Source organism: Leptopilina heterotoma, unplaced genomic scaffold (genome assembly GCF_015476425.1).
Source record: "Leptopilina heterotoma isolate Lh14 unplaced genomic scaffold, ASM1547642v1 Lhet_284, whole genome shotgun sequence".
Lineage (NCBI taxonomy): Eukaryota > Metazoa > Arthropoda > Insecta > Hymenoptera > Figitidae > Leptopilina > Leptopilina heterotoma.
The window spans coordinates 43842-68674 of record NW_025110990.1 but is presented as its reverse complement, the minus strand read 5'-3'; the positions used below and the strand labels follow the sequence as shown (position 1 = coordinate 68674).

Below are 24833 nucleotides of genomic sequence, written 5' to 3'. Positions count from 1 at the left end.
ATTTTATGTATTTAATTTAGGGGTTAGGTTGCCATATTTATTCATTTCGCGCCGGATAAGGAAGGGATTTCTCAACGTGGTTAATTTGTCCCTCTGTTATAAACTCGAGTTTCCCTCCAAGAGAAATGGCAAGAATATCTGTCAATGGTGTATTTGAACATTTAGATTGTTATCCAATAGCTAACTCTCAAATATCAACGATTTGTCCCTCCAGATGTTTACTCCAATACTCCAGTTTTCTCAGTGTAGTAACTAAAGCACATGCATTCAATGTTAATGTGCCAGTTACTGCGATAAGCAATTTTCGTTCTTAAATAATTAAATTAATAATAATAGTTTAAATGTGTTTCTTTATGTACGATTGTATTGAGTAAAGTCGAAAACAATTTTTTCAAACATTTTCAAATATATTATTCTATAATAGGGTAATGTCACCTTGAGTGAACCGCCTGAGCTTTTAAGTTATCTGAGAGCGAAATCGTGAAATAAATAGTGCGAATAGCAGCACCGCACCTAGAAACCGTAAGAAATTAAGTTCCGCGATAAACATATACTCTTACAATAAGTTAAGTGATTCGGAAGTGTAAAAGTAGTGTAAAATTTAAGTTTTAAAAGGTAACTTATTTTTTTCCTACTACTTTGGACATTGAAATTGATTGTCTTAGTTTAATTAAGTGATAATTTTGACTCAAAAAAAATTGTGGTGGCTGCCATGAAAAGTTGCATGTCACCGTGAGTGGACCACTGTTTGTAACCATGAGTGGACTGCCTGTTTTTTCCATTTTAATGTCAGTTTACCATTTTTTGGATATAAATCGATAATAAATTAGTTTGAAACTGTTTTATGTTCTTTATTAATTTTTTTGTGATATTGATGTAATATGTGCCAAAATTATTAAAAATGGTTTCACTTGCAAACATTGCGACACACACATGGTCTGAAGTTGCATAAGCATAAATTTTGTATTAATATATCAGAAATATTACAAATTTATCTAGTGATCTAAACTAAAGCTTGGAATATAAACCGCTAATTAATTTACTTTCATATAGAATTTTTTCGAAAAAAAGCTTAGGCGGTCCACTCAAGGTGACATTACCCTAGTAAATAATATTATTTTTCATAAAATCCCAGTAATTGGAGCAATCGCAGTTATTAGTGCACTTACCCTATGTTTCTATAATTTCAGTTGTGTAAAATAAATAAACGTTTTGCGATGAAGTTTACTAGAACACTAGCAGAGCTACGCGCGCGCGATATTTCTGTTTCTGTCTTTTGATACTCAAGACCTTATTTTATTGTGTGTATATAAAAATGTAAGACCTTATGATCCGTTTTTTTCTTTTTCTAAAATATTGGAAAAAGATTACAATTTTTTTTTGAAGAATTAAAAAACATAAAACACGAAAACCAAAAATTAAATTTAACACACTGAGCTATATTGTAAAATGTTTATAAAACGTTAAGGTAATTACAGATTTTTTCAAGATAATAGAAAGGTTTTTTCGCAAATAGAATTAACATTACCAATTTGTTGAAATTTGTACCAATGTTAGATAAAAGTTTTTAAAAAATGTAGTTAAATTTTTTAGACCTGTTGGGACTTGTGATAAAAGTTATAAGCGTCTTTGTTTTTAACTTTTAACATTGAGTTTTGTGGGAATTGAGTACATTTTCAAACATTTTTAAGTACTCACCACAAAGTACTTAAAATTAAGAAATTAATAAAACATTTTTTAATACGAGACAGATATATAATGGTTAAATATCTGTTTAAAAAGTGTCATTAGGTACCTGTGAGAGTTGCAATAAATTAATTTGTAAAAAAATTTCATGTTTTATACAGTATATTGGACAGCTGTTTGAACATCTGGAAACATTGCACACAATTTTCTACTCAAAACTAAATGTAAACAAGTCATACCAAGCATTTGCAACACGACTAAAGAAATGCTGTGTTGCCAGACGTTTCAAAGTACCAAGCAATTTAAATTACAAAATAATGGTTTTTGTTTTGATTAGTTCAGTCAAGCGATAAAAAAACTTTATATATATTAATTATACATCAGAAGAATTATTTTATTGAAGTATTCTTCCTTCTTTGTCAAAACATTGACACCAAGATTTATTAATAGTCATGATATAAGTCGAGGTATAAGCCGTCCATAAACCACGAGGACAATTTTTTATTAATTTTTGACCCTCCCCCCATCCAATATGGAACACAAATTTTTACTTTATTCAATGGACCTTAATTTTGTCACTCGGTGGTTTTTAGGGACGCTGATTACGAATTTGATGTAAGTTTTCATAAATTTAAAATGGTGTATTCAATATGGCAGAATTTTCTTTTAGATTTATGCAATTGACCTTAATTTTGTTACTCGAGAGTTCTAATACCAGTCAGTTAGCTGTAAATGTCATAGGAGCGCTCACTGACAATTATTTTAGCACTTGCGTCGATTCACGACCAGCGAGCGTGTATAGAAAATTTTTTTTAATTTGTCTTTCCCATATTATATTAGTCATTTGAAATTTTGAAAACAAACATCGCATTCGTAATCAGCGACCCTAAAAACCACCGAGTGACAAAATTAAGATTAATTGCATAAAGTAAACATTCTGTTCCATATTAGATCCGCCATTTTGATTTATGGGAAACTAAAATTGAATTCGTTATCAGCAACCACAAAAATTCCCGAGTGACAAAATTAAGGTTTATTGCATAAATTTTAAAAAATTTTGTTCTATATATTAAATCCGCTATCTTGAATTTCTTAAAAATAACATTAAATTAGTAATCAGCGACCCCAAAAGCCTTCGAGTAGGAAAACTTAGGCGAATTTAATTACATTTTAGTATTTTGAAAAATAGTCACCACCCCTTTCAAAGTTCCCTTCATATTTTAGGCCATATTTGGTCCGCCATCTTTAAATTTTACATTCTAATTTACTTTTTTTTAAAGTATACAATTTTTGTGCCTGTATGGATGAGAATTGAATATTATTCACGCACGTTTAACTCCTTAGCAGAGTAGTCAAAATAAAGTTTTCGTGTCACAACTTTGCTAAATTTTTTTATTTCTTTTAATGCCAGATATCATTATATTTTATGTTTTTGAGGTTACTGAATCCAAATACTTGGATGGGTAAATGGGTAAAAAAAATAACCAAACTTGAAAAAATGAAATTTCTTTTCTGTTTTTAAAGATAAAACCGCTATATTTAATTTCTGTTTTAAACGAAATTCTTTTTTTTCACCCCGGAATCGAAAAGAGCACACTCAATACCTATAAGAAACATACTTGCGGTATAAAATATAATCTGTTTTATTCATAAAAGTATAGGTTGAATTTGCGCAAAGAATTTTCTTATTTTAGGCGTTAATGGGTTAATCATTAAAATAATATTATAATATTTGGGGAGAGTGGGACAAACCGTCCAGATGTCAATATCTCCGAAATGGCAAGATTGTCAAAACTGTTGTTTAGAATTTCAAAACAACCATGTGTAGTATACCTTATTTTTAAACTAACATTTATACTCAAAATGAGCGTATGGGGCAAACAGTAATAATTTCAATAAGTTAAAATTTGACTGGTTCCCTTCTTAAATTATTCTCTTTATGTAAATAGTAATTTTTTCTATAATTATTGAAATACCAGATTTTCTGTCTTGGTAGTTAAGACTTGCAATGCAGATATCAAGTTTTCTTGCACTTTCTTTCTTCTTTTCTGGACGTTTCGAGGAACCATGGCTACTTTTTTCGTAATTCGATGACGTTGTCGCAAAAGGTTCTATTGGTGCACTAGTATCTTTATATAAAAAAAAAGTTTGCAATCTTATAATCGAGTCAGTCAAAATATAAAATAAATGAACTAAAAAGAGTTGTAAAAATGAAAAGGTTTTTTTATTTTAAGTAAATTAAAATTTTTTTCACTTATATTAAATTCTTATTTCCCTAAAAATTCATGTCGGGAAACATGTTTTTCATACTTTTCTCACTACCAGGAATTTGCGGTTTTCATTAATTTATCGATAATTAAACTGATAGATTTCATTGGTTCTTTAAAAAAATGAAAAGGGCCCATTTTGTCGGTCATTTGCAAAAAAATCCTTATTTTAAAAATGGAGGTGTAATTGTGTAATTGTCGAAATGAAAATTTAGATATTGCATCAATTTTTTCACAATAAAGACTGTCAAAAAATTTTAAATAAGATTAATATCTATTCTTTTTCTTTAAATGACACAATAAAATTGTACCTAATCATTAATCTTGTAAAAATATTATATTAAGCAACAAAGGTATAAAGGCAGCCATTTGTTTACGGTGATTTTTGTGACATGAGTCGAGGTCGAGGGCGCCCCGAGACCTCCACTCGTGTCACAAAAATCATCGTGAACAAATTAGCTGCCTTTATTCCCGTATTACATACGATATTTTTTATTTCTAATGCACAAAAGTGTCGATTTCAGATAGCAGACGACAGGGAGTAAAAGTCATTCACTTGTTTGACTTGTATGAAAATGGCGGCCTTTTTTACCTTGGTCAAAAAAAGCATGGGACCAACTGTTTTTTTGCCCTTGGAAAAAAATCGCTATTTTCATACGGTCGAACAAATAAATGACTGTTTAAAACAGGCAAAAAGAAGGCTTTTTTAGTATATATTATTAAAATAACTATGACATTTATTTAAAAAATTTCTTTTACATGTAAAAAATAATTTATTTAAGAATTTGTAAGAAAAAATTTTTCATTTTTATTTCAAAATGGCGGCGATATACGCCATTTTTGAAAATGCCCATTCTCGGTGGTAAGATCGATTCCAAACTTTCTATAACAGATAAAACCAAAAACGAAGTGGCATTCTCTTTGTTAGATATTTCTTTAGGTGTGGAACCTCAAAAAAGTGGAATTTTCTTCCTCCCCCCCTATTTTTAGAGTACTTTTTCTCTAAAATATGCAAAAAAAGGTGTTTTTATTCAGAATTTCTCTTATAAAATAAAGAGAGTTGGAAATTTTCTAGTTTTTGAGGTTTCACTTATAGGCATGATGACGCTGAATCAAAAGCCTTTTGATTTTTTAAAATCGCTTTAGAAGAACTGGAGATATCACTCTTTCCAGATCAAAAAAAGACATTTTGAGAAAAACGCATTTTAAGTTTTTGTTCATAAGTTTTGAAATTTACAAAAAAATCATTGAATTTGCTTGAAAATCGTTACGGGGGGTTTTGGGGTCGCTGATTACGAATATGACATAATTTTTTAAAAATTAAAAATGGCAGATACAATATGGTGAACGAAAAAAAAAATTAAAATAAAAAAATTTTCTTTTCCGCCATGTTGGATCCCCCATTTTCAATTTTGAAAATTTTATATCTAATTTTTGATCAGCAACACCAAATACATTTTTGTTTGTCTTTTTTAAAAAATGCAAATGAGAAAACATTTAAATCATACGATTGCTTATCCGCATACAAAAACATCTTTGAAATGGCGAAGAATAAGGATGTATAATTTTTGTTTTACTTCGAATTTTGCAATATTATTTTAGGAGAGTATTCTTGACACTATAAAAAATCCGCCATTTTGAATTTAATTTTAATAAAAATTTTTGAAATTATGTGTCAAATGCTTAATAAATAAAGCATTAACTAACAAATTAAAACCAATTCAACGCATGTAACGCGGCAGTGCAACCGCCCGTGAAACTGCACGCTCCATGTCTTTTTTACAGCGCGTAACAGGCTTAAAAAACCATCGGTACACTTCAGAAAGCCTTACCCATTGTTCGAAGATAATTGAATCTTAAATAATTATACGAATTAGTTTTTTAAAATATTTGCGATTTTTCACAACTGGAGGCGGGGTGGGAGTAAAAATTAATGCAAAATTGTCCATTTGGTTTATGGAACAACGATAAAATTTATATCTCTCACTCATACCTCGTTCTCGATCTGCCTTTCTTTTACTCCTTAATCTATATGTGAGTGAAAAAAGAAAAATAATTAGCCAATAAGGAAATAAGACGCCCATTTCGTATTTTGGCTTGAGAGTAAAATTCCCCACTTTTCCTTCCCCTATCAAATTCTGTTCCTCTCTTTCTACCTGACACGGAAAATGGAGAAAACATGGTACCCCCTTCTAAACCCAAAAAGTGGGAATTACTTTCTTAACTATTCGTCTCTCTTTCGCTCCTACTCTAAACTAAAAGGAGAGACAATACCTCCCTTCCTCTCTTTCTCTCTCACTGTGAACAGAGTATATAAGGAAAGACTAACTTAATATATATGGGCAATTCCACGCAAGATTTACCTATGACCTTGAGAATTCGGTTAAACATATTTTTTTCTCAATCTATATGGAAAAAAAAGAAATACGTGTTTTTTTATTTTTGTTTAATCGCCCAAATTTTCGAGTTATGAATGTTCGAAATTTTGGATTTGTAACTGTAGACATATTTTCAGTAGCTTATAAGTCTGAAAATATTGAGTTTAGAAAAAACTTGTCAAGGAATGAAAGTTTTAGTTTTCTTTCAACTTTTAAGAAATGTAAAAAAAAATTTTTTTTTTAATTTTTTATTAAAAAAAAATTTTTTTTATAAACAAATTAATTTTTTTTAAATTTGGACCCCTTTTTTTTAAATTTATTTATACCTTATAATATACAGAAGATTTTCCAAAAAGTTTTGGAGTGGGCCGACGCGTTTAATGAGTTGTACAAAATTTTCAAAAATCACGTGCAAGGTGCTCGCGTTCTACGAAACTCCTCACAATGGAATTTTTTTACAATTTACTTCTCAAAAAATGTCTACAGACTAAAATTTTTAATCGATTCGAGTGTTTTTTGTTTTAAATAAAAGGAGAACAATTTCTGAAGATATCTCTCCATGCAAACCTAAAAATCTTCAATTGTTTATAATTTTTTTTAAAAACAAAAAGTTAACAAATTAATTGTGTAGTTTCCTTTAAAAATGAAAGATTATTTTCTTATTTTGCTACTACACATGTCCTAAATCAGATTCAATTAATATAACATACGACCGCCAAATAAATAGTAAAACATAAAATAATTTATCTAAACTGTTATAAACAATATTAGTTAACAAATAGTTAACTTTGGTTCCTCTCCATAAAAAAACTTTGTTCTTTCATATTCATATTGTACTTTAGGTTCATTTAATGAATACATCTCCCTTTCGTTAAAAAACAATTTTTAATTGTTATAAACAATAATAGTTAACAAATAATGAACTTTGGTTCCTCTGCACCAAAAAGAATTTTTTTCATAGTTTTCATTGAAGTTTATTACAAAGAATGTTTGTGTCAAAATAAAACAATAAACATTTTAATGTAAAATATATATTAATTGCATTTATTTTATTTTAATTAATTTTTTTATTTTAATTTTCAAAAACACAAGGAAAGAAAAAAAACATTTAATACAAATTTATATAAATTAAATTGTTTATAGTTATTGAACAAACTATTTCATACGTTCACTATTTTTTAACATATATTCTTTGTAATAAACTTCAATGAAAACTATGAAAAAAATTCTTTTTGGTGCAGAGGAACCAAAGTTCATTATTTGTTAACTATTATTGTTTATAACAATTAAAAATTGTTTTTTAACGAAAGGGAGATATATTCATTAAATGAACCTAAAGTACAATATGAATATGAAAGAACAAAGTTTTTTTATGAAGAGGAAACAAAGTTAACTATTTGTTAACTAATATTGTTTATAACAGTTTAGATAAATTATTTTATGTTTTATTATTTATTTGGTGGTCGTATGTTATATTAATTGAATCTGATTTAGGACATGTGTAGTAGCAAAATAAGAAAATAATCTTACATTTTTAAAGGAAACTACACAATTAATTTGTTAACTTTTTGTTTTTAAAAAAAATTATAAACAATTGAAGATTTTTAGGTTTGCATGGAGAGATATCTTCAGAAATTGTTCTCCTTTCATTTAAAACAAAAAACACTCGAATCGATTAAAAATTTTAGTCTGTAGACATTTTTTGAGAAGTAAATTGTAAAAAAATTCCATTGTGAGGAGTTTCGTAGAACGCGAGCACCTTGCACGTGATTTTTGAAAATTTTGTACAACTCATTAAACGCGTCGGCCCACTCCAAAACTTTTTGGAAAATCTTCTGTATATTATAAGGTATAAATAAATTTAAAAAAAAAAAGGGGTCCAAAGTTAAAAAAAATTAATTTGTTTATAAAAAAAAAATTTTTTTTTAATAAAAAATTAAAAAAAAAATTTTTTTTTTACATTTCTTAAAAGTTGAAAGAAAACTAAAACTTTCATTCCTTGACAAGTTTTTTCTAAACTCAATATTTTCAGACTTATAAGCTACTGAAAATATGTCTACAGTTACAAATCCAAAATTTCGAAAATTCATAACTCGAAAATTTGGGCGATTAAACAAAAATAAAAAAACACGTATTTCTTTTTTTTCCATATAGATTGAGAAAAAAATATGTTTAACCGAATTCTCAAGGTCATAGGTAAATCTTGCGTGGAATTGCCCATATATAGATATAATAATAATATTCGCCTCTCTTTCGCTCCTACTCTAAACTAAAAGGACAGGCTATACTTACCTCTCTTTCTCTATATCAACCTTTCTCTCTCAATGCGGACAGAATGTACACGCTCTGGACAGACTGAATGAAAGAATACGAAGATTATTATAGTTAATTTCTATTTAAAAATTAAGAAAAATTATTAATACTTACACAGTGCAACAGCATTTTTATTTCTGGGATCGCATAGGGTGATTTTTATAGGTTTTTTGATGCCGAACGCGAATCCGTAATCAGAATTGTTCCATCACCATAGATTTTTGAGAAATTTGACCTTGAAAATTGAAAAAAGGCCGTTTTTGAGGTACTTTTTGGTTTTTTATCAGGATATAAAAATTTTTTCTAGGGTTTCAATGATATGCGTACGAAAGCTCATATCCTTTTCAACAATCTCCAATTTTTGACATTTTAAAACTACCTATTTCTCGATGAGCTATCCTTGTTTGAAGTTCGCATCGTAACGTCAAATGGGATAACACTGAGAAAAATATTAACATAATTATAATATTATTGATATTAACCTATTAAATCTCAAGAAGATACCATTATTCATTAAAGAAACTATTACATTCTTAGGAAAATCAAAAATAAATTGACCATTGTTTTTTTTTGTTTATCATTTCAAATTTTTTAACAATAATTTAACAAAAACAAAGAAAACTCATCGAAAAATAGATATTTTTAAAATGTTTAAATTGGAGATTGTTGAGGAGGATGTGAGCTTTCGTATGCAAATCATGAAAAACCTAGAAAAAATTTTTGTATCCTGATAAAAATCCAAAAAGTATCCCAAAAACGTCCTTTTTTCAATTTTCAAGGTCAAATTTCTTTAAAACCTAGGGTGATGGAACAATTCTGATTACGGATTCGCATTCAGCATCAAAAAACCTATAAAAATCACCCTATGCGATCCCTGAAATAACAAAAAAGTGAAATTCTGTTGCACTGTGGTATTAATAAGAAAAAATGATTTTTAAAAAAACTTACAATTTGAATTTTTGATATTAAGAAAGAAGTTAATATATTTTTTGTGACTTTTTTTTGGTTTTTTTTGATAAAAAATTATTTGTCTTTTCTTCAATATAAATAGTTTTTAAAAACGATTTTTATGTATAAAATATTGCTCTGAATTTCTTTGCACGTCACAAAAATATAAGCATTTTTTGTTTTTCTAATTATTTAGAGCATCAACTCGTTCCAGTCGGAGGCAAGTGCATTACTGGATGGCGATGGAAAGTCAGGAATCGCGGGTCAAGCGAGGTACTTGAGGAAAGATGTACAAAAAAAGATATCACGACTAAGACAGGACAGAGCGTCGTCGGAGGCATTTCCTTGTAGTGCAAGCAGTGTTGAAAGTCTTCCAAGTGGAAGTGGTTCCAGTACACAAGCTTTGGTACGAGCGGGAAGTAATCATAGTTCGATATCCTGCGAAGATAGGGAGGCCATTAGTCCAACGTCCATTGGTCCCGTTCTCTGTAGAGCGAGAGCACTAGTCGATTACACACCCAGTCCATATGACAAGGACGCTTTGAAGTTTAAGGTTCGATTCGTTTTCCTTACTTTTATTTACTTTTATTTCAATTACAACTTTACTCTTTTCTTTCAATTTTAATCGCATGTAAATGACACAGAAAAATACTTTTCCCGCAATTATTTTATCAAAATCATTTTTTCTTCGATTCTTTAATTAAAATTTTTCCATTTTAATCTGAGGTCGAAATTCTTCGAATTTAAAGGAAATAATTTAAGTTAAATGTTTTAATTGAGTTAAATATTTAAAAGCTTTAATTAATTTTAAACAGGGTCATTTGGAATAAACGTAAACAAGGGGTAAATGACTAAATGTAAACAGTTAATGAAAAAAATTAGATATTTTGATATAAAATAAATCAAAAATTTATAAACAAAAAAGTTATTAATGTTTTTTATAAAAAAAGTCTGATTTTTTCAAATTTTTGTTTAATTTTCAATTTTTTCTACTACGAAATAGCAGAAAAATAATTCCAAATATTACAAATAACGTGACAAAAATATATAAGCTACAAGATAGGACTATAGAGATAATTTAAAATTAAAATGGCGGCTCAAAAATGAAGTTTGAATTTCAAATTTTTTTGCAAAATTTTACTCGAAAGCACGAAATTGTTAAAAATGTTTAGATTAGCTTGAAACTTGTTACTGGGGGGTATCAGGGGTTGCTGATCACGAATATGAAGTCCAATTTATAAAATTAAAAATGGCGAATCCAATATGGCAGACAATTTTTCTAAAAACTTATTAGATTCGCTTGAAACTTCTTATTATGCGGAGGTTGTTGGTCCGTTGAAATTTGTTAATCATGTTCTTTAGCCTTTAAAATGTTTAAAATATTTTTAATGTTGCTGTTCCGGGATTGCGGGTTTTCCAAATAAATTTGACACCAAAAATTAATTTCATAAACAAATTTGATTAAATTTATTTAACAGTTCACTGAATGAAGAATTTTGTAAATCAATTACACACCAGAATTATATATATAATGATTATAAGTACGACTTTATCAAATTGTTGTGCTAGTCGTCTGATAGCGAGCGACAGACTTGCCAAACCATAAGTGACATTCGTGAGCTTGAAAGTAAGGGGGACGTCTGAGAGGGATATTCTCCAAAGGATTTTTTGAAAATCCCTATCATCGGGATGAATTAGGATTTGGCGAAACATTTTCTCTATGTCCGCTGAGAAAACAATTCGAAATTTACGCCAACGAAGAAGTATTTCAGACATATCGGTTTGGAGTTTTTGTCCTATATGTAGGAGTTCATTTAATGAAACTCCAGTGGAAGAAAGTTTAAAGCCATTAAACACCGCGGGAATTTTGGTAGATGTGCTGCTGTCTTTAAATATGCCATGATGAGGTAAGTAGTAGCATATTTTGTCATCGTCAGCATATTGAGATAGTTCCATATGCTTAAGATCGGAATAAATTTAAAAAAACTTTTTATAAGCTTCAAATAATGAAGGATTTTTTTCAAACCTACGCTCCATGCCTTTCAGGGTACGTAAAGCTTGCAACCGTGAATTTCCTAGAGATTCAGGGTCACTTTTAAATGGCTGACGAACCATATATCTGCCTTCTTCTGTGCGTATATGCGTATCACAGAAAATTCTTTCGCAGTCTTTTTCTTCCTTTGTTAAGAGAGAATTGGAGGGCATTGTGATTTCCTCTTGTTCCCAAAATCGTTGAAGGAGTTCTGTTAGATTATTTTGAACTACACAAAGTAGACTTACGACACTGTGGGTTGGAATTGTAATTTCACTATACTGATTTGAGATTGTCTTAGTGGAACCAGTTAGAATCCACCCTAGAACTGTATGTTGTGCAACAACTGGAGTGTTAGGGCCTATTTTAAGTCCAGGGCGTATGATAGTGGCATAAGCTTCACATCCAAGCAATAACTCAACAGCTTGTCCTGAATTCAAATCTGGATTAGCTAATTCAACTGCACTGAGTTGATGCCAACTATTTGAAAGAGAACTGGTGGGTGGAAGATATTCTGTCAAGCGTGTCAATACTAGAGCAGTAGTTTTAAGTTTAAAGGTTGAACTAGACTGACGAGGCGAAACTATAAATTCCACTTAGCCCTTAGAATTTTCAGATGGAGTTGCTCCTATTCCTGAAATACTCACATTTAAACATTTCCTAGGTAACTACATAGGAAATGTTTAAATGTGAGTAAGAGATTGAGCGAGAGATTCTGAAATGAAGTTACACCCCGTGCATGGATCTAACAATGCTCTTGCGAATGTAGAGATCCCATCCTTTGAACGGATTCGAACCATGGCAGTACTTCAGAGCATTGGAGTATGTTTGGTTACCGAGGTGTCAATAATGTGTCCGGTAACTGTACTTTTAGAGGGTTGTGATTCCGGGTGTGATGAAGTATCCGGACCACCTTAAGAGATAGTAGAGGTATTACCAGGTTTTGTTTTGTTTGGATCATGAAGTAGAGAGTGATGCTTTTGAAAACAGGTGCGGCAAACATTCTGAGATTTACAATCCTTAGTGATATGTGTCCCTAAACAATTAAAACAAAGCTTACTATTGCGAGTAAATTGAAATCTTTCTGGAATCGATTTAGATTTAAATTCTGTACATGTTCCTAAATAATGGTTCTGTTTACAACAGGGACATTTTTGAGGTTTCCGTTGTGGCTTCGAAGTTGAGTTAGTAACAGGATGAGCATTTACTGACTTATTACGTTTGTCATTTTTGTTATGATTTGAGGATCGGGCGTTTGTGTCTGTAGTATTAGAAGAATTAGCTAAAGATTCTAGTGTACGAGTACGACAAAAAGATTTTCAAGACTTCAAAATCTGGCGGATTCGTAGTGGCTCCTAATGAGTTCTCCCAATCTCGACGGGTTTGAGGGTCTAATCGTTGAACATTAATATATACCAACCAATCATCCCACTGATCAACTGCACGGTTTAGAATCCTAAGATTTCCAATCGCATCATTGGTACCATTAAAGAGATCTTTTAATTCACTTACCGATTCTTTGGAAATGATTTTAATTTACAAAGGGTAGAAATTTAAACATTTATCAAAATCCGTAAGTTTTTATACTCTTCAGTCAGAGTTTGCCAGGCGCGATTGAAATTATTAGCGGTAGGAGGAATATTATGTAATAACAATGCTGCTTCCCTTATTAAGGCGGTCTTGAGATAATGAAAACGTTCAATATCACTTAAGGAACGATTCTCATGTATCATGGATCTAAACAGGTCCCTAAAGTTAGCCCACTCTTGATATTCACCTGAAAATTTTGTAATGTCAATGCGGGGTAAGTGATGACGAATCGGAGCTTCTATTGGGTGTGCTGTAGTCGTATTACCACCTTCTTCGAAGAACGCATTTTGGCGGAGCCTTTCTGATAGTCGAGCTGTGCGAGCCTCCTTGCTCGAAAATGATGCGCGCCATTCTCACGCGTTAAGCGCTCAACATCGATGTTGTCTGCAAAATTCTTGCATTGCTGCCGGTCGACATTATCGAGGAAATAGTAGTAGTATGCATAGTGAAAAGCACAGATTGGCCTCTAAAATTTTAAAGACATATTCTTCGATAGTTTTGGAATAGATTTAAGACACAAAAAAGTCGATTTTTTAGGCCTATAAAGGAGACTACTGCCTTAAAAAAGGCACTAAGAAGTTAACCGCGCGCTTTAGCGCGCTAATTGTTGCTAGTTATTAACTATAATAATCGTCGTATTCTGTCAAGTCTGTCCACACTTGAAGTTAGACTAATAGTGCATGCTTTTTTTATATGTTCTGATAGACAATATTATACTTAATTATTTTTTTAATTTAATAACAATATTACTTCCATATAGAGGAAGTATTGTAATACCAAAATTTTTTGAGTTCGATTTTTTGACATATCTTTATGTTATTTGACCTCAGGAGTTCAAAAATTACATTTTTAAAAAATGTCATTCCGTATGTGTGTGTGTGTAAACATCACATTTTCATAAATATCTCGAAATCATAAAGAGCTTTAGGGTTGAATTTTTTTTAAATTGTAGATCTCACCTGCGGACATAAAATGAGAGTACTTTGTGATAGATTAATAAAGTTTAACTTAATTTTTTTTGGATTTTTAAATTTGCAAAAAAGCGTTTTTTAACCATAATTTCAAAAAAATGTTAGGATTTTTTATAATTTTGTAGTTTTTTTAGACGCATCTTTAGAGCCCTAATTAAACATTTTTTGTCCATTGATGTGCTTCTTGGTGTAATACAATTCATTTTGAAGTCCAAGTGTAATGATGTGCATTAATTTCAAGTGAGGGTCCGAAAGAGAATTCAATATCCAATGCGTAGATTTTTATTAAATCCTTATAATTTTCTTTAAAAATAATAGGCCTTTGGATAATTGTACAGGGCTTAGAATCTATGGCTCACACATGTAATTGAATGTATAGGTGCGTATGTAGATGAAATTAAATTAAATAAAATTAAAATGAAATTAAATATGTATGAAATTGTGTAGGAAGGCAGGCTAGCAGTGGAAGTGATTGCATTTGAAAGTAGTCAGGCGGCTCCGCAGTAGTATAAGGGCCCAATTGTCATCCTTCAACGGTGTAGAGAGATGATAGTGGTGTGCGAATATACAGGCAGTATCACACAAACACAATATGCTAAACCGAAGAATTCATATATGAGTGATTCTACAAACGAAGGACAAAAATCAAGAAAATTTGATCAATCAATATCATTTTTGTTTGATCATCAATCAACATTTTTTTCTCATTTAAGGTCTGAAAAGTATTTTAACTTCAAGTTAATGGTACTAATAAAGACCACCATAAGTGCCCAGACAAAATATTAAAAACCGCTGTCAAGTTGTACATTTTTATAATTTTGGTGTTAATTTCATGAAGACTTTGCTTCCTCATAGAAATAATAATAATTGAAATATAAGAATTACTTTTTATAAAAGGGTTAAAAATAATTAATTCTTGGTCCAAAAAATGTGTTTTTATATATTCTATAAGATGGTAATAATAGTTTAATAATTACACATAAGTTAATAAACAAGAATGTTGAAAAAATAATATTTTCCACAATTCTTGATTTTTCAAATACCAATAATTTCATAATTTCTGCCCGAATCAGGTTAAAAAATAGGTCAATCGAAGCGTTTTTTAATGCTCTTCAAGTTGGTAATAATTTTTTGAAGTTACTTTTACATAATTTAAAAAAATTTTTATAAAAGTCTTATTTTTCAAAATTGTAGATTTTTAAAAGTTTAATATCTCCGGTTAATATAGACGAAAAATGTTCAATTAGGGCTCAAAAGATGCGTGTGAAAAAACTCTACAAAACTAAAGAAAAACATTTATGAGTGTCCTAACATTTTTTTAAGTTATGTTCAAAAAACGTTTTTTTACAAAATTAAAAATGCAAAAAAAATAGTTAAACTTCATGAAGCGGGCTGAAAATACTCTCATTTTATGTCCCCCGTGGAGACCTACAATTTAAAAAAAAATTAAGGCCTTTAGCTCTTTCTTGTTCTGAGATATTGAGGCAAATGTAATGTTAGTACACACACACACACACACACATCGGGACAAATTTTTAAAATCCGTTTTTTGGACTTCGGAGTTCAAAATACGTCGAAATTTTTTTTATTTATTTAGAACATTTATACGGGGAGTTCCTGTGCATATATAAAGTACTACAGTATTAGGCATAATAAAAAAATTTATAAATATGTCAAAAAATGACAATCCAAAATTTTGCTAATACAAAGCTTCCTTTCTGAGGAAGCAAAATTACAAAAGTTATGTCAGTTTTTCAAAATTTAAAATGGCGGATCTAATATGGCGGACGACTTTTGAAAAACTTATGGTATTCGTCTAAAAATCGTTACCCGGGGGTTTTCGGGGTTGCTGATTAAGAATCTAATGTCATTTTTTCAAAATTCAATATGGTGGATCCAATATGGCAGACGCATTTTGAAAAACCTTATCGTATTTGTCTAAACATCATTACCTGGGGGTTTTTGAGGTCGCTGATTAAGAATGTAATGTCAGTTTTTCAAAATTCAAAATGGTGGATCTAATATGGCAGACAAATATTTAAAATTCACTTTAAAATCATTGGAAACTACTTACTTGGGGGGTTTTGTAGTGTCGCAGGTTACGAATTCGCAGTCAGTTTTTTAAATTTTAAAATGTCTAATCCATCTATTAAAAGAATTTTTTTTAAATTGTTCGATTTCTATTAAATTTGATTTTGTAAAATATATTTAAACGTTAAATAAGTTATTAATCTCACAAGTAATTAAAATACAATGAGAGTGATGTAAATTTTTATAAGGAGTTTTTTATTCATTTAGTCTTCAATATTTACTTATTAACACGAGTCAGTAGAACAATTTGGGCAGATGAAAGTTGTGGGGTTGGTTTTAATCCACTGGATAATAATAATAAATTGTAATTAATTAATTAATTATGATTATTAAAAATTTTATAAAATCTATTTATTTTTATACATCTATGAACTATAAATATAGTAGTAGAACTAAACAACATAATTAAATTGTGTTTTTTAGTCGGGAGTCGAAAATCTGTTAATTCAGATACCTGGATAAAGGAATCCCAGGTTATGTGGGGATGACCGCTCTTGTTCTGGTCGACCCACTAAAAACCACTCACGTCTCATTCTTCGGTCCTTTCGTGCTTCTTCTGACCAAGTTAGTCCCCGGTAGAACTTCTCGTCTTTTCTGTCCGCTGCTGCGTGCTTCTCCTTTACCTCCTGTATAAGCGATGTTAAGCTTCTGACTCCATCTTTGATTGTCCTATTGACATTCTTCTGGACTTCGCAGGACTTCAGCATCTTGCTGACCTTTTCCTCCATTTCTAGAATGCTTGCTGCCTCTTCCTCCCACAGCTTCACGCATTCATCTCGATCTTCATTGCAGCTAGCAATGTCAATCACAGAAGCATTACTGAAGACAGAAATGCAGCTGGCTTGACTTGTAACGCTGCTCGTACTTTCTCGTCTATCTACTCTTTCCAAGACAATTCTTGGTACCACCAACGCGTTGTTGCCCTCCTGCATCCTTGGGCCACTGGCCACCGTGCCCACGCTCAAAAGCGCTTGACGATCGAAACCAGTGAGGGATTTAGCCGTAGCATTACCCCGCAGGTACTCTTCTTCTTTTTTACAATCGCTCATACTTAATGTTTTTGGTTTTAAAGTCAGGGAACCACCCTGTTGGCTGTCCTTTAGTGAAAAGCCCCGCCACCACGGCAAGGTCTACCGAACATATACAAGATACCAGTCGTGTCTGGCAGCGAACCCACTTCTCCAAACTCATCAAAGAAATCAATCATGTCTGGCAGTGGACCCACCACTCCCACCCCATCAAAGAAATCAATGATATTCGGCAGTGGATCCACTTCTCCCAGCACATCAAAGAAATCAATGACATTTAACAGTGGATTCGCTTCTCCCAGCACGTCAAAGAAATCGATGATGTTCAGTAGTGGACAACCATCGGCGGGGATAATTAAATTGTTTAAACAAATTGTAAAAACAATAATTAATTTGAAAAAGTTGACCTCGGATTGGTAATAAGCGAAACAGAAAATCACCGAGTAATGATTTTCAGACAAATATGTTAAGTTTCTCCAAAATCGTCGGCCATATTGGATCCGCCATTTTGAACTTAAAAAATTTTAAAAACTGACATTAGGTTCTTAATCAGCAACCCCGAAAACCCCCAAGTAACGATTTTTACGAGGATCAATAAAAGTCATCGGTTTAATTAATTTTTGTTGTAATTTAATTAATAATTGTTTATAACAAATTACGGATGGTCTATTTGTTTCTATAATCACAATTTCACAAATCATAGATTTGTAAAAGTAAGTTCAAGTGTCTAATAATAAAGAACTACTTTGATTTTAGTGGGCTAAACTTTATTCCATTTGTCTGGTCATAACACAATCTCCGTCACAAATTGAGAAATCTTGGTTAATAAATTAGAAGATTCAATAAAACCCGATTGTTATCACATTTAGTTTAGTTTAATTAACAACTACAACGAACAGTAACTATATCAGAATGTTGATTTTTAATAATTTTTACATTTTTTGCACTGTCAGACGAATGATAACAAATTCAGGGGACAAACTTCGCGAAGATATTTTATAAATAATATATAGAGAAACGTCATAATTAGTTCCATATTTGTAATCTACAACAATTAAAAATTAATAATTCAGTATGAATTTTCCGCAAAACATTTGAAAAGTGATATTTATTCTCAATATGAACTGTCATTCTCCCAAAGGGACATGCCAGACAAATGAGAATTTAGCACTATAATGTGTATTTTTTGCAAAAAATATTTTTTTTCATCGGTTTTTTTTCTGTGCCATAATAGAAACCATTAAGATTTACAATTTTCATTAAAAGTAAAATTATTCTTTCCAAAATTAATATACAAAATATGCTTCAAACATCAAAATTCCCTATTTTGTAGAATCACCCATATATTTGGTTACCTGCGTTGAGGTCAAGCGAAGAAAACATCAACATATATTGATGTCGACAATTATCGTATTAAAGAGAATTTTAAAGCACTACAAAAGTGAGATACAAAAGAGATACCCTGATTATTATTCTGATTATCAAAGTAATGGTTTGGTGAGTACAAAAGAGATACCCTGATTATTATTCTGATTATCAAAGTAATGGTTTTTATGTACACTGCACCTGCCACTGCACTAGTAAACATCACAAACAACATTAGAAATAATATAAACATTTTAATGGCTAAAGAACGTGACTAAAGAATTTCAACGGACCGATAAGTTTTTATTTAAAAATTCGTCGGCCATGTTGGATCCGCCGTTTTGAATTTTGAAAATTGGACATTAGATTCGTAATTAGCGACCCAAAAAACCCTCGAGTACCAAGTTTTAAGCGAATCTAATCAGTTTTTAAAAATTTAGCCGCCATATTGGATCCGCCATTTTGAATTTTGAAAATTGGACTTCACATTCATAATCAGCAACCCCAAAAACCCCTGCATAATAAGTTTCAAGCGAATCTAATAAGTTTTTAGAAAAATTGTCCTCCATATTGGATTCGCCATTTTGAATTTTGAAAATTAGACATTATATTTGTGATCAGCGACCCCTAATACCCCCGAGTAACAAGTTTCAAGCTAATCTAAACATTTTTAACAATTTTGTACTTTCGAGTGAAATTTTGCAAAAAATTTTGAACTTTAAACTACATTTTTGAGCCGCCATTTTAATTTTAAATTTTCTCTACAGTTCTATCTTGTAGCTTATATATTTTTGTCACGTTATTTGTAACATTTGGAATTATTTTTCTGATATTTCGTAGTAGAAGAAAATGAAAATTAAACAAAAATTTGAAAAAAATCAGACTTCTTTTATAAAAAACATTAATAACTTTTTTGTTAATAAATTTTTGATTTATTTTATAACGCCATTCGTTAGAACTCATATGAAAACATAAGAAATGATAATTGAGGAATTTTTCTAGTGATTTTTAAGTACCGAAATAAGTCCTCAAACTTCATGCTACAATTTTGTACATTTGGGCGTTAAAGAGTTAAGGAAAATTATTTTAAAAAATCAACTTATCTTTATAATAATACATTGTTTTCGTCATTTTCTACTCATTTCGTTATTTACCTTTAATTCCGTTTTTTTAGTCGGAAGTGGAAAATCTGTAAATTCAGATACCTGGTTAAATAAACCCAGGTTATGTGGGGATGATCGCTCTTGTTCTGGTCGACCCACTAAAAACCACTCCCGTCTTAATTTGGGACACTTTGATCCACTTGCGGCACTACCGTCAGGCTTTGAACTTCGCAAGTGGTGGTCCCCTTGTCCTGCTTCTTGACTTGCCATTAATCCGCTCATGCAATGTGTGAGCAAGGACGGGAGGAAAAGCTAAATGTTTTCCTCCCCCCACGCTCACACACTCCTGAGCACTGGATTCTTCCGGTCAACCTCGTCTTCCGTCTATATCTTTTCCCCATTATTTTAATAATTAAGGATTAAATGTCTACACGAGTCCAGGTTTTGAACCATGATAGACACCATGTTATCGACGTTGATTTCAAAGCCAACTGCTGCAAACGTGTCCCTTTTATCATGAATCTCCCTATTTTCTTCGCGTCCTAGACAAAATCTTCTTTGCTTCCTCTAAGGCAGTTCTGAAGACCTTGCAGCTTCCTGACCCTGTGACGTGGTTAGTTTTCTCCTTCCCGTCGAACTTCTTTTCGCACAAGAAGCAGCATGGGCTCTTCTTACAGTCTGCTATCTTGTGGTCGGCTTCTCCGCACTTAAAGCACGCAGCTGACTTATCTACCGATTTACAATCTTTCCCTATATGGCCATAGCTAAGGCACCTATGACACCTTGTGACCATAACTCTTTTCCTCACTGGACAAGACAAAAAGCCTACCCTTATGTGGCCGAGACGTTCCAGATTCTCTGCATCTTTCTGTGTGGTTACTACAATAACGAGCTTTACCCCTCGCTTGTTAATTCACAGGACAGTTATCTTTCTTCTTCCTACTGGCATTGCCGAAACTCTATCCATCTGGACATCTGTTGGCTCTGTAAGACAATCCAGATCGCGGATCTCCAAAGTAGTTGGCCGATCCACAATCTGCACCTTACCCATGTCACCAATCACCCTAGTCACCTCATCATTGGTGAAGGTCTCCTTATCAGAAGAACCTCTAAGTTGGATAAAGAGGTCCCCCTTCTTGGTGGGTACAGCTTCCATACAAATTGTATTGCTTTTCTCTGGGTTCACCTCCTTATAAATCTTCCCCAGAACTGCTGCGAACCTCGAATCTTCAGCCACCTTAACGATCATTGATGACCTCTATTGTGGCCTTCCTTCTTTCTGTGTTTTGTCCGGCTTTTTTGGATGTCCTTCATTCTTCGTCTTCTTTGAGTTTTTATTCAACTCAAGACTGTTTCTCTTCCGCTTCTGACCTTCCAAGACGACTTTTTTTAACACTACAGCGTTTAAACGGTAGCGTCTAACTCTTCGATCTTGTCTTGATTCCTCTGACCACGCTAATTGTTGGTAGAACCTCTTATCTACTTTTTTTGCAGCTGCGTGTTTTTCCTTAATCTCCTGTATGAGCGTTGTTATACTTTTCAGTCCGTCCTTAATCGTCATATTGACGCTTTTCTGAACATCACAGGACTTCAGCATCTTACTGGCCTCTTCCTCCATTCTTTGAATGTAAGCTGCTTCCTCCTCGCGCAGCCTTATAGCTTGATCTCGGTCTTAATTGCAGCAAGCAATGTCATTAGCTGAAGCAATACTGGAGACAGAAATGCATCTGGTTTGACTTGTAACGCTGGTCGTACTTCCTTGTCTATCTACTCTTTCCAAGACAATTCTTGGTACCACCAACGCGTTGTTGCCCTCTTGCATCCTCGGGCCACTGGCCACCGTCCTCACGCCAGGCCCTTGACGATCAGAACCAGTGATGTTTGTCCCGTATTGAGAGACTATCGGACCTTAACAGGGTACTACCATTTGGCCAAAATGGACCCTGAACCGCCTCCGTTAGTTACATAGACGTTATAGCATTGCCAAAGCATTGATGCGACGTCTATGATATCCAAAGGCCCGTGACCGTTGTTCGTTCGGACGTGGAGGTCGATGTATCTCTCCAAGATAGCAGGAAGTTTTCGCGGAGGGAATGCATCCTGGTATTTCTTCACAGAGTTTACCCTCTTTAATTATGTTTAATTGGAAACTTTAAAAGAAAAAGTAAATTTGAAAAAAATACATTTTCTGCCATCACCCAATTTGTAAGATATTGGGAGCTTTCACTTGAAATTTAAAAAATTTCTATTTTTTAGGAATATTTTTTGTTTTCTAATAGAAAAAGGTGTTAATACTTACAATGAAGCCAAAACTTTAGACTAAAAATAATTTTTTCCCTAAATTATAATTGAATACAACATTTTTGAAAAAAATTAAATTTTTCATTTTTTCCACCAAAAATTATTTTTTAATTAAAAGTTTTTTCATAAGGTGATATCCTTTACAATTTTCAAAGAAATAACAAAAGCCGTAGCATGGTAACGAAAATTTTTTGGGCTGACACTTATTCTCCCATTACCTCACAGAATTCTTACAGGCCGAAATTTGAATAAAAAAATAAAAACGTAAACAAATTTTATTATTATTTCGATTTTTATACATGTATACATATCTACACATATTCACCTATAATATAATGAAAAACATAACTAAATAATACGATTTTAACTACTTATGGTGATGTTTAGAAATATTTTGCATTTTACAACGAAAACTCGAAAAATACATTTTCTCTTGCCTTTACTAAAAGTTTGTCAAGAATGTGATCGTTTGTTTTGGAATGATATAAACAAAGGTTGTAGGAGATTTTCTAGACATTGCAGCAAATTTTAAGGCTTCTAAGTGCGTGAAATTTAAAAGATCCTATTACCCGCAAGCTCCCACCACCCCACGCTCCCCTAAGTTATTTTCTAAAATACCTACTTAACTGAATTAAGTTGAAATTTTGCAAAGTTGAAAGGAATTGATAAAATTTTTTCGTTAAATTTCAGATTAGTTTTGTTAATTGTAGGTCAATTCCTGGAAACTAGCAATAATTGCGCCTTTAATTGTTATATTCGGGAAATTCAAATTGAATGTAATTAAAAAGTCAACAATATCAATTTTTCAGAAAGGAGACGTTATCGATGTAGTGCAAATGAACAAAAGCGGTTTATGGAAAGGCGTTGTACACAATAGAACAGGACACTTCAAGTTTATAAACGTGGAGATTCTGAATGAGAGGGTACTGAGGCGAGGTGAACCGGAGCGAGGAAAGTGGGGCCACAGATACAGACAGAAACCCGGATCCGTTCAAGAGCTCTTACAAAGAATGAATCTCCAGGTAGGAATCTACAATTTTTTTGTAAATCATTCACAACTATAATTTTCCAAAAGTAAAAGATTCTACACTACTTTTCGATCTGACTTACTTTCATAATGATTTATTCTCTCTAAATTTCTCAATAATGAAAATAATTTCCGTAGTAGAAAATTTTTAAATTGAAAAGAATGAATATTTGTAAAGAAAAGTAATTAAACTAGGGGGGCAATGAGGAAACTTGCATAAGAAGGTTAGAGATGCATCGAGTGTAGAGAAATTTAATCGCAAAATCGAATAGCAAACAATCAACGTGGCTACTTGCAAGTTTCTAGAATCGATCTTTAGTCTCAGCATGACTCGAACCTAGAAAGTTTGCAGAAAGCACAAACTACATTGAACTAACTCGTTCTGCATAATGGATGTACAGGAACATATTCCGGTATTCGTGCTGAATGGTTACGAGGATCTCGAGCTGTTTAGGGAGTTGGAGCCAGCGGATTTAGACTACCTTCGCATTCATCAACCGGAACATCGGGCTAAGATCCTTACTGCCGTTCAACTTCTACATGACCTACAATGTAAGTGTTTATTTTCAAAAATAAACAGCCCCAAACTGGGGAGATTTGCATTATTCTTTAACGTTCATCCCATTAATCTTTGACAATTCTCTTTTAACCTCCTTCTATTTCTTTACAGTCTGACTGAAATTTACTTTTACTACTACACCACTTTATTAAGTTTTTTTATTGGGAAATCAAAATGAAATTTTATTTGTTGTTCATTTATTGTCTGGTTGAAATTCACTTGTACTACTTCGGGAGTTAAATTAAAAGACACTGAAGAATTTTCACTCTGACTAAGATTAAAACTTAATATTAATGAAGAAAATAACAAGAGTTGAAAACACTTGGTTTGACTAAAACCGCCCTTTACTGCTTACAGCTGTAAACAAAAAATTTTAATTTGGTCTGGTCGAAACATTTTTATTCAGTCCGTTTAAAGTAGATTCTTACTACTTATAATTAACTTACAATTAATAAAAAATGTCGTTCCAGACTAAAAGAATCTTTCCCTAATAAAAAATGTCTGTCACTGCAATTTACTGTCACTACCTACTGAAAACAAAATTTTACAAATTTAAAATATTCTGTTTCACTGAAACTACTGTGAAAATTCGAGTGCGGATCAAAAGTGCACCAAAATTTTCATAAAGTATTCCATTTTACAATAATTAAATATTGTTATTTTAATATTTTTTTTCAATTAAGTTTTCTTTAAATATTAATTTTTTTGAGATATATTTTTACATTCATAAAAGATTCTTTTATTGTTTATTGTTTTTCTTTTTAATTCTTCTTTTTTTTAATTTTGTGAAAAAATCGTTATTGGGCTAAAGAAGGTAAAAAAAAAAGTTTAAAAAATAATTTGATTTAGACATATTTAATGTTTTTGAGGTCATTGAATCCAATTTTAATCTCAAATTTTTTAAAATTTAAAATTGGAGATTAAGTAGGGGAGAGTGGGGGAAACCGGACATACTAACGACTTTTTTACTCTTGTGACTAAATGAATCAACCGACTTCATTTTTCGATGGCTTGTTTGAAAGATCATTTAATTGCGCAACTTTTTCCCAGAGATACTTATACTTTATCTTCTATTGTTTAGTTTCTGTGTTAACTTTAAAAAAATTTGCAAACTGTCCGGTTTGCCCAACCCCCTGGGGTAAACCGGCCACCCTACGGGGCAATCCGACCAGTT

General features: G+C 31.8%; 1 protein-coding gene across 4 annotated transcripts in view; it reads left to right on the top strand.

Moving 5' to 3' along the window:
* The window catches only part of LOC122504191 (SAM and SH3 domain-containing protein 1-like), a 641260-nt gene that overhangs the window by 599565 nt on the left and 16862 nt on the right, over positions 1-24833 (top strand). For all 4 annotated transcript variants that reach the window (XM_043615130.1, XM_043615129.1, XM_043615128.1 and 1 more), the window contains 3 exons: positions 9789-10145; positions 22883-23095; positions 23502-23652. In XM_043615130.1, the coding sequence (XP_043471065.1) occupies positions 9789-10145; positions 22883-23095; positions 23502-23652 (721 nt within the window). The remainder of the gene's footprint in view (positions 1-9788; positions 10146-22882; positions 23096-23501; positions 23653-24833) is intronic.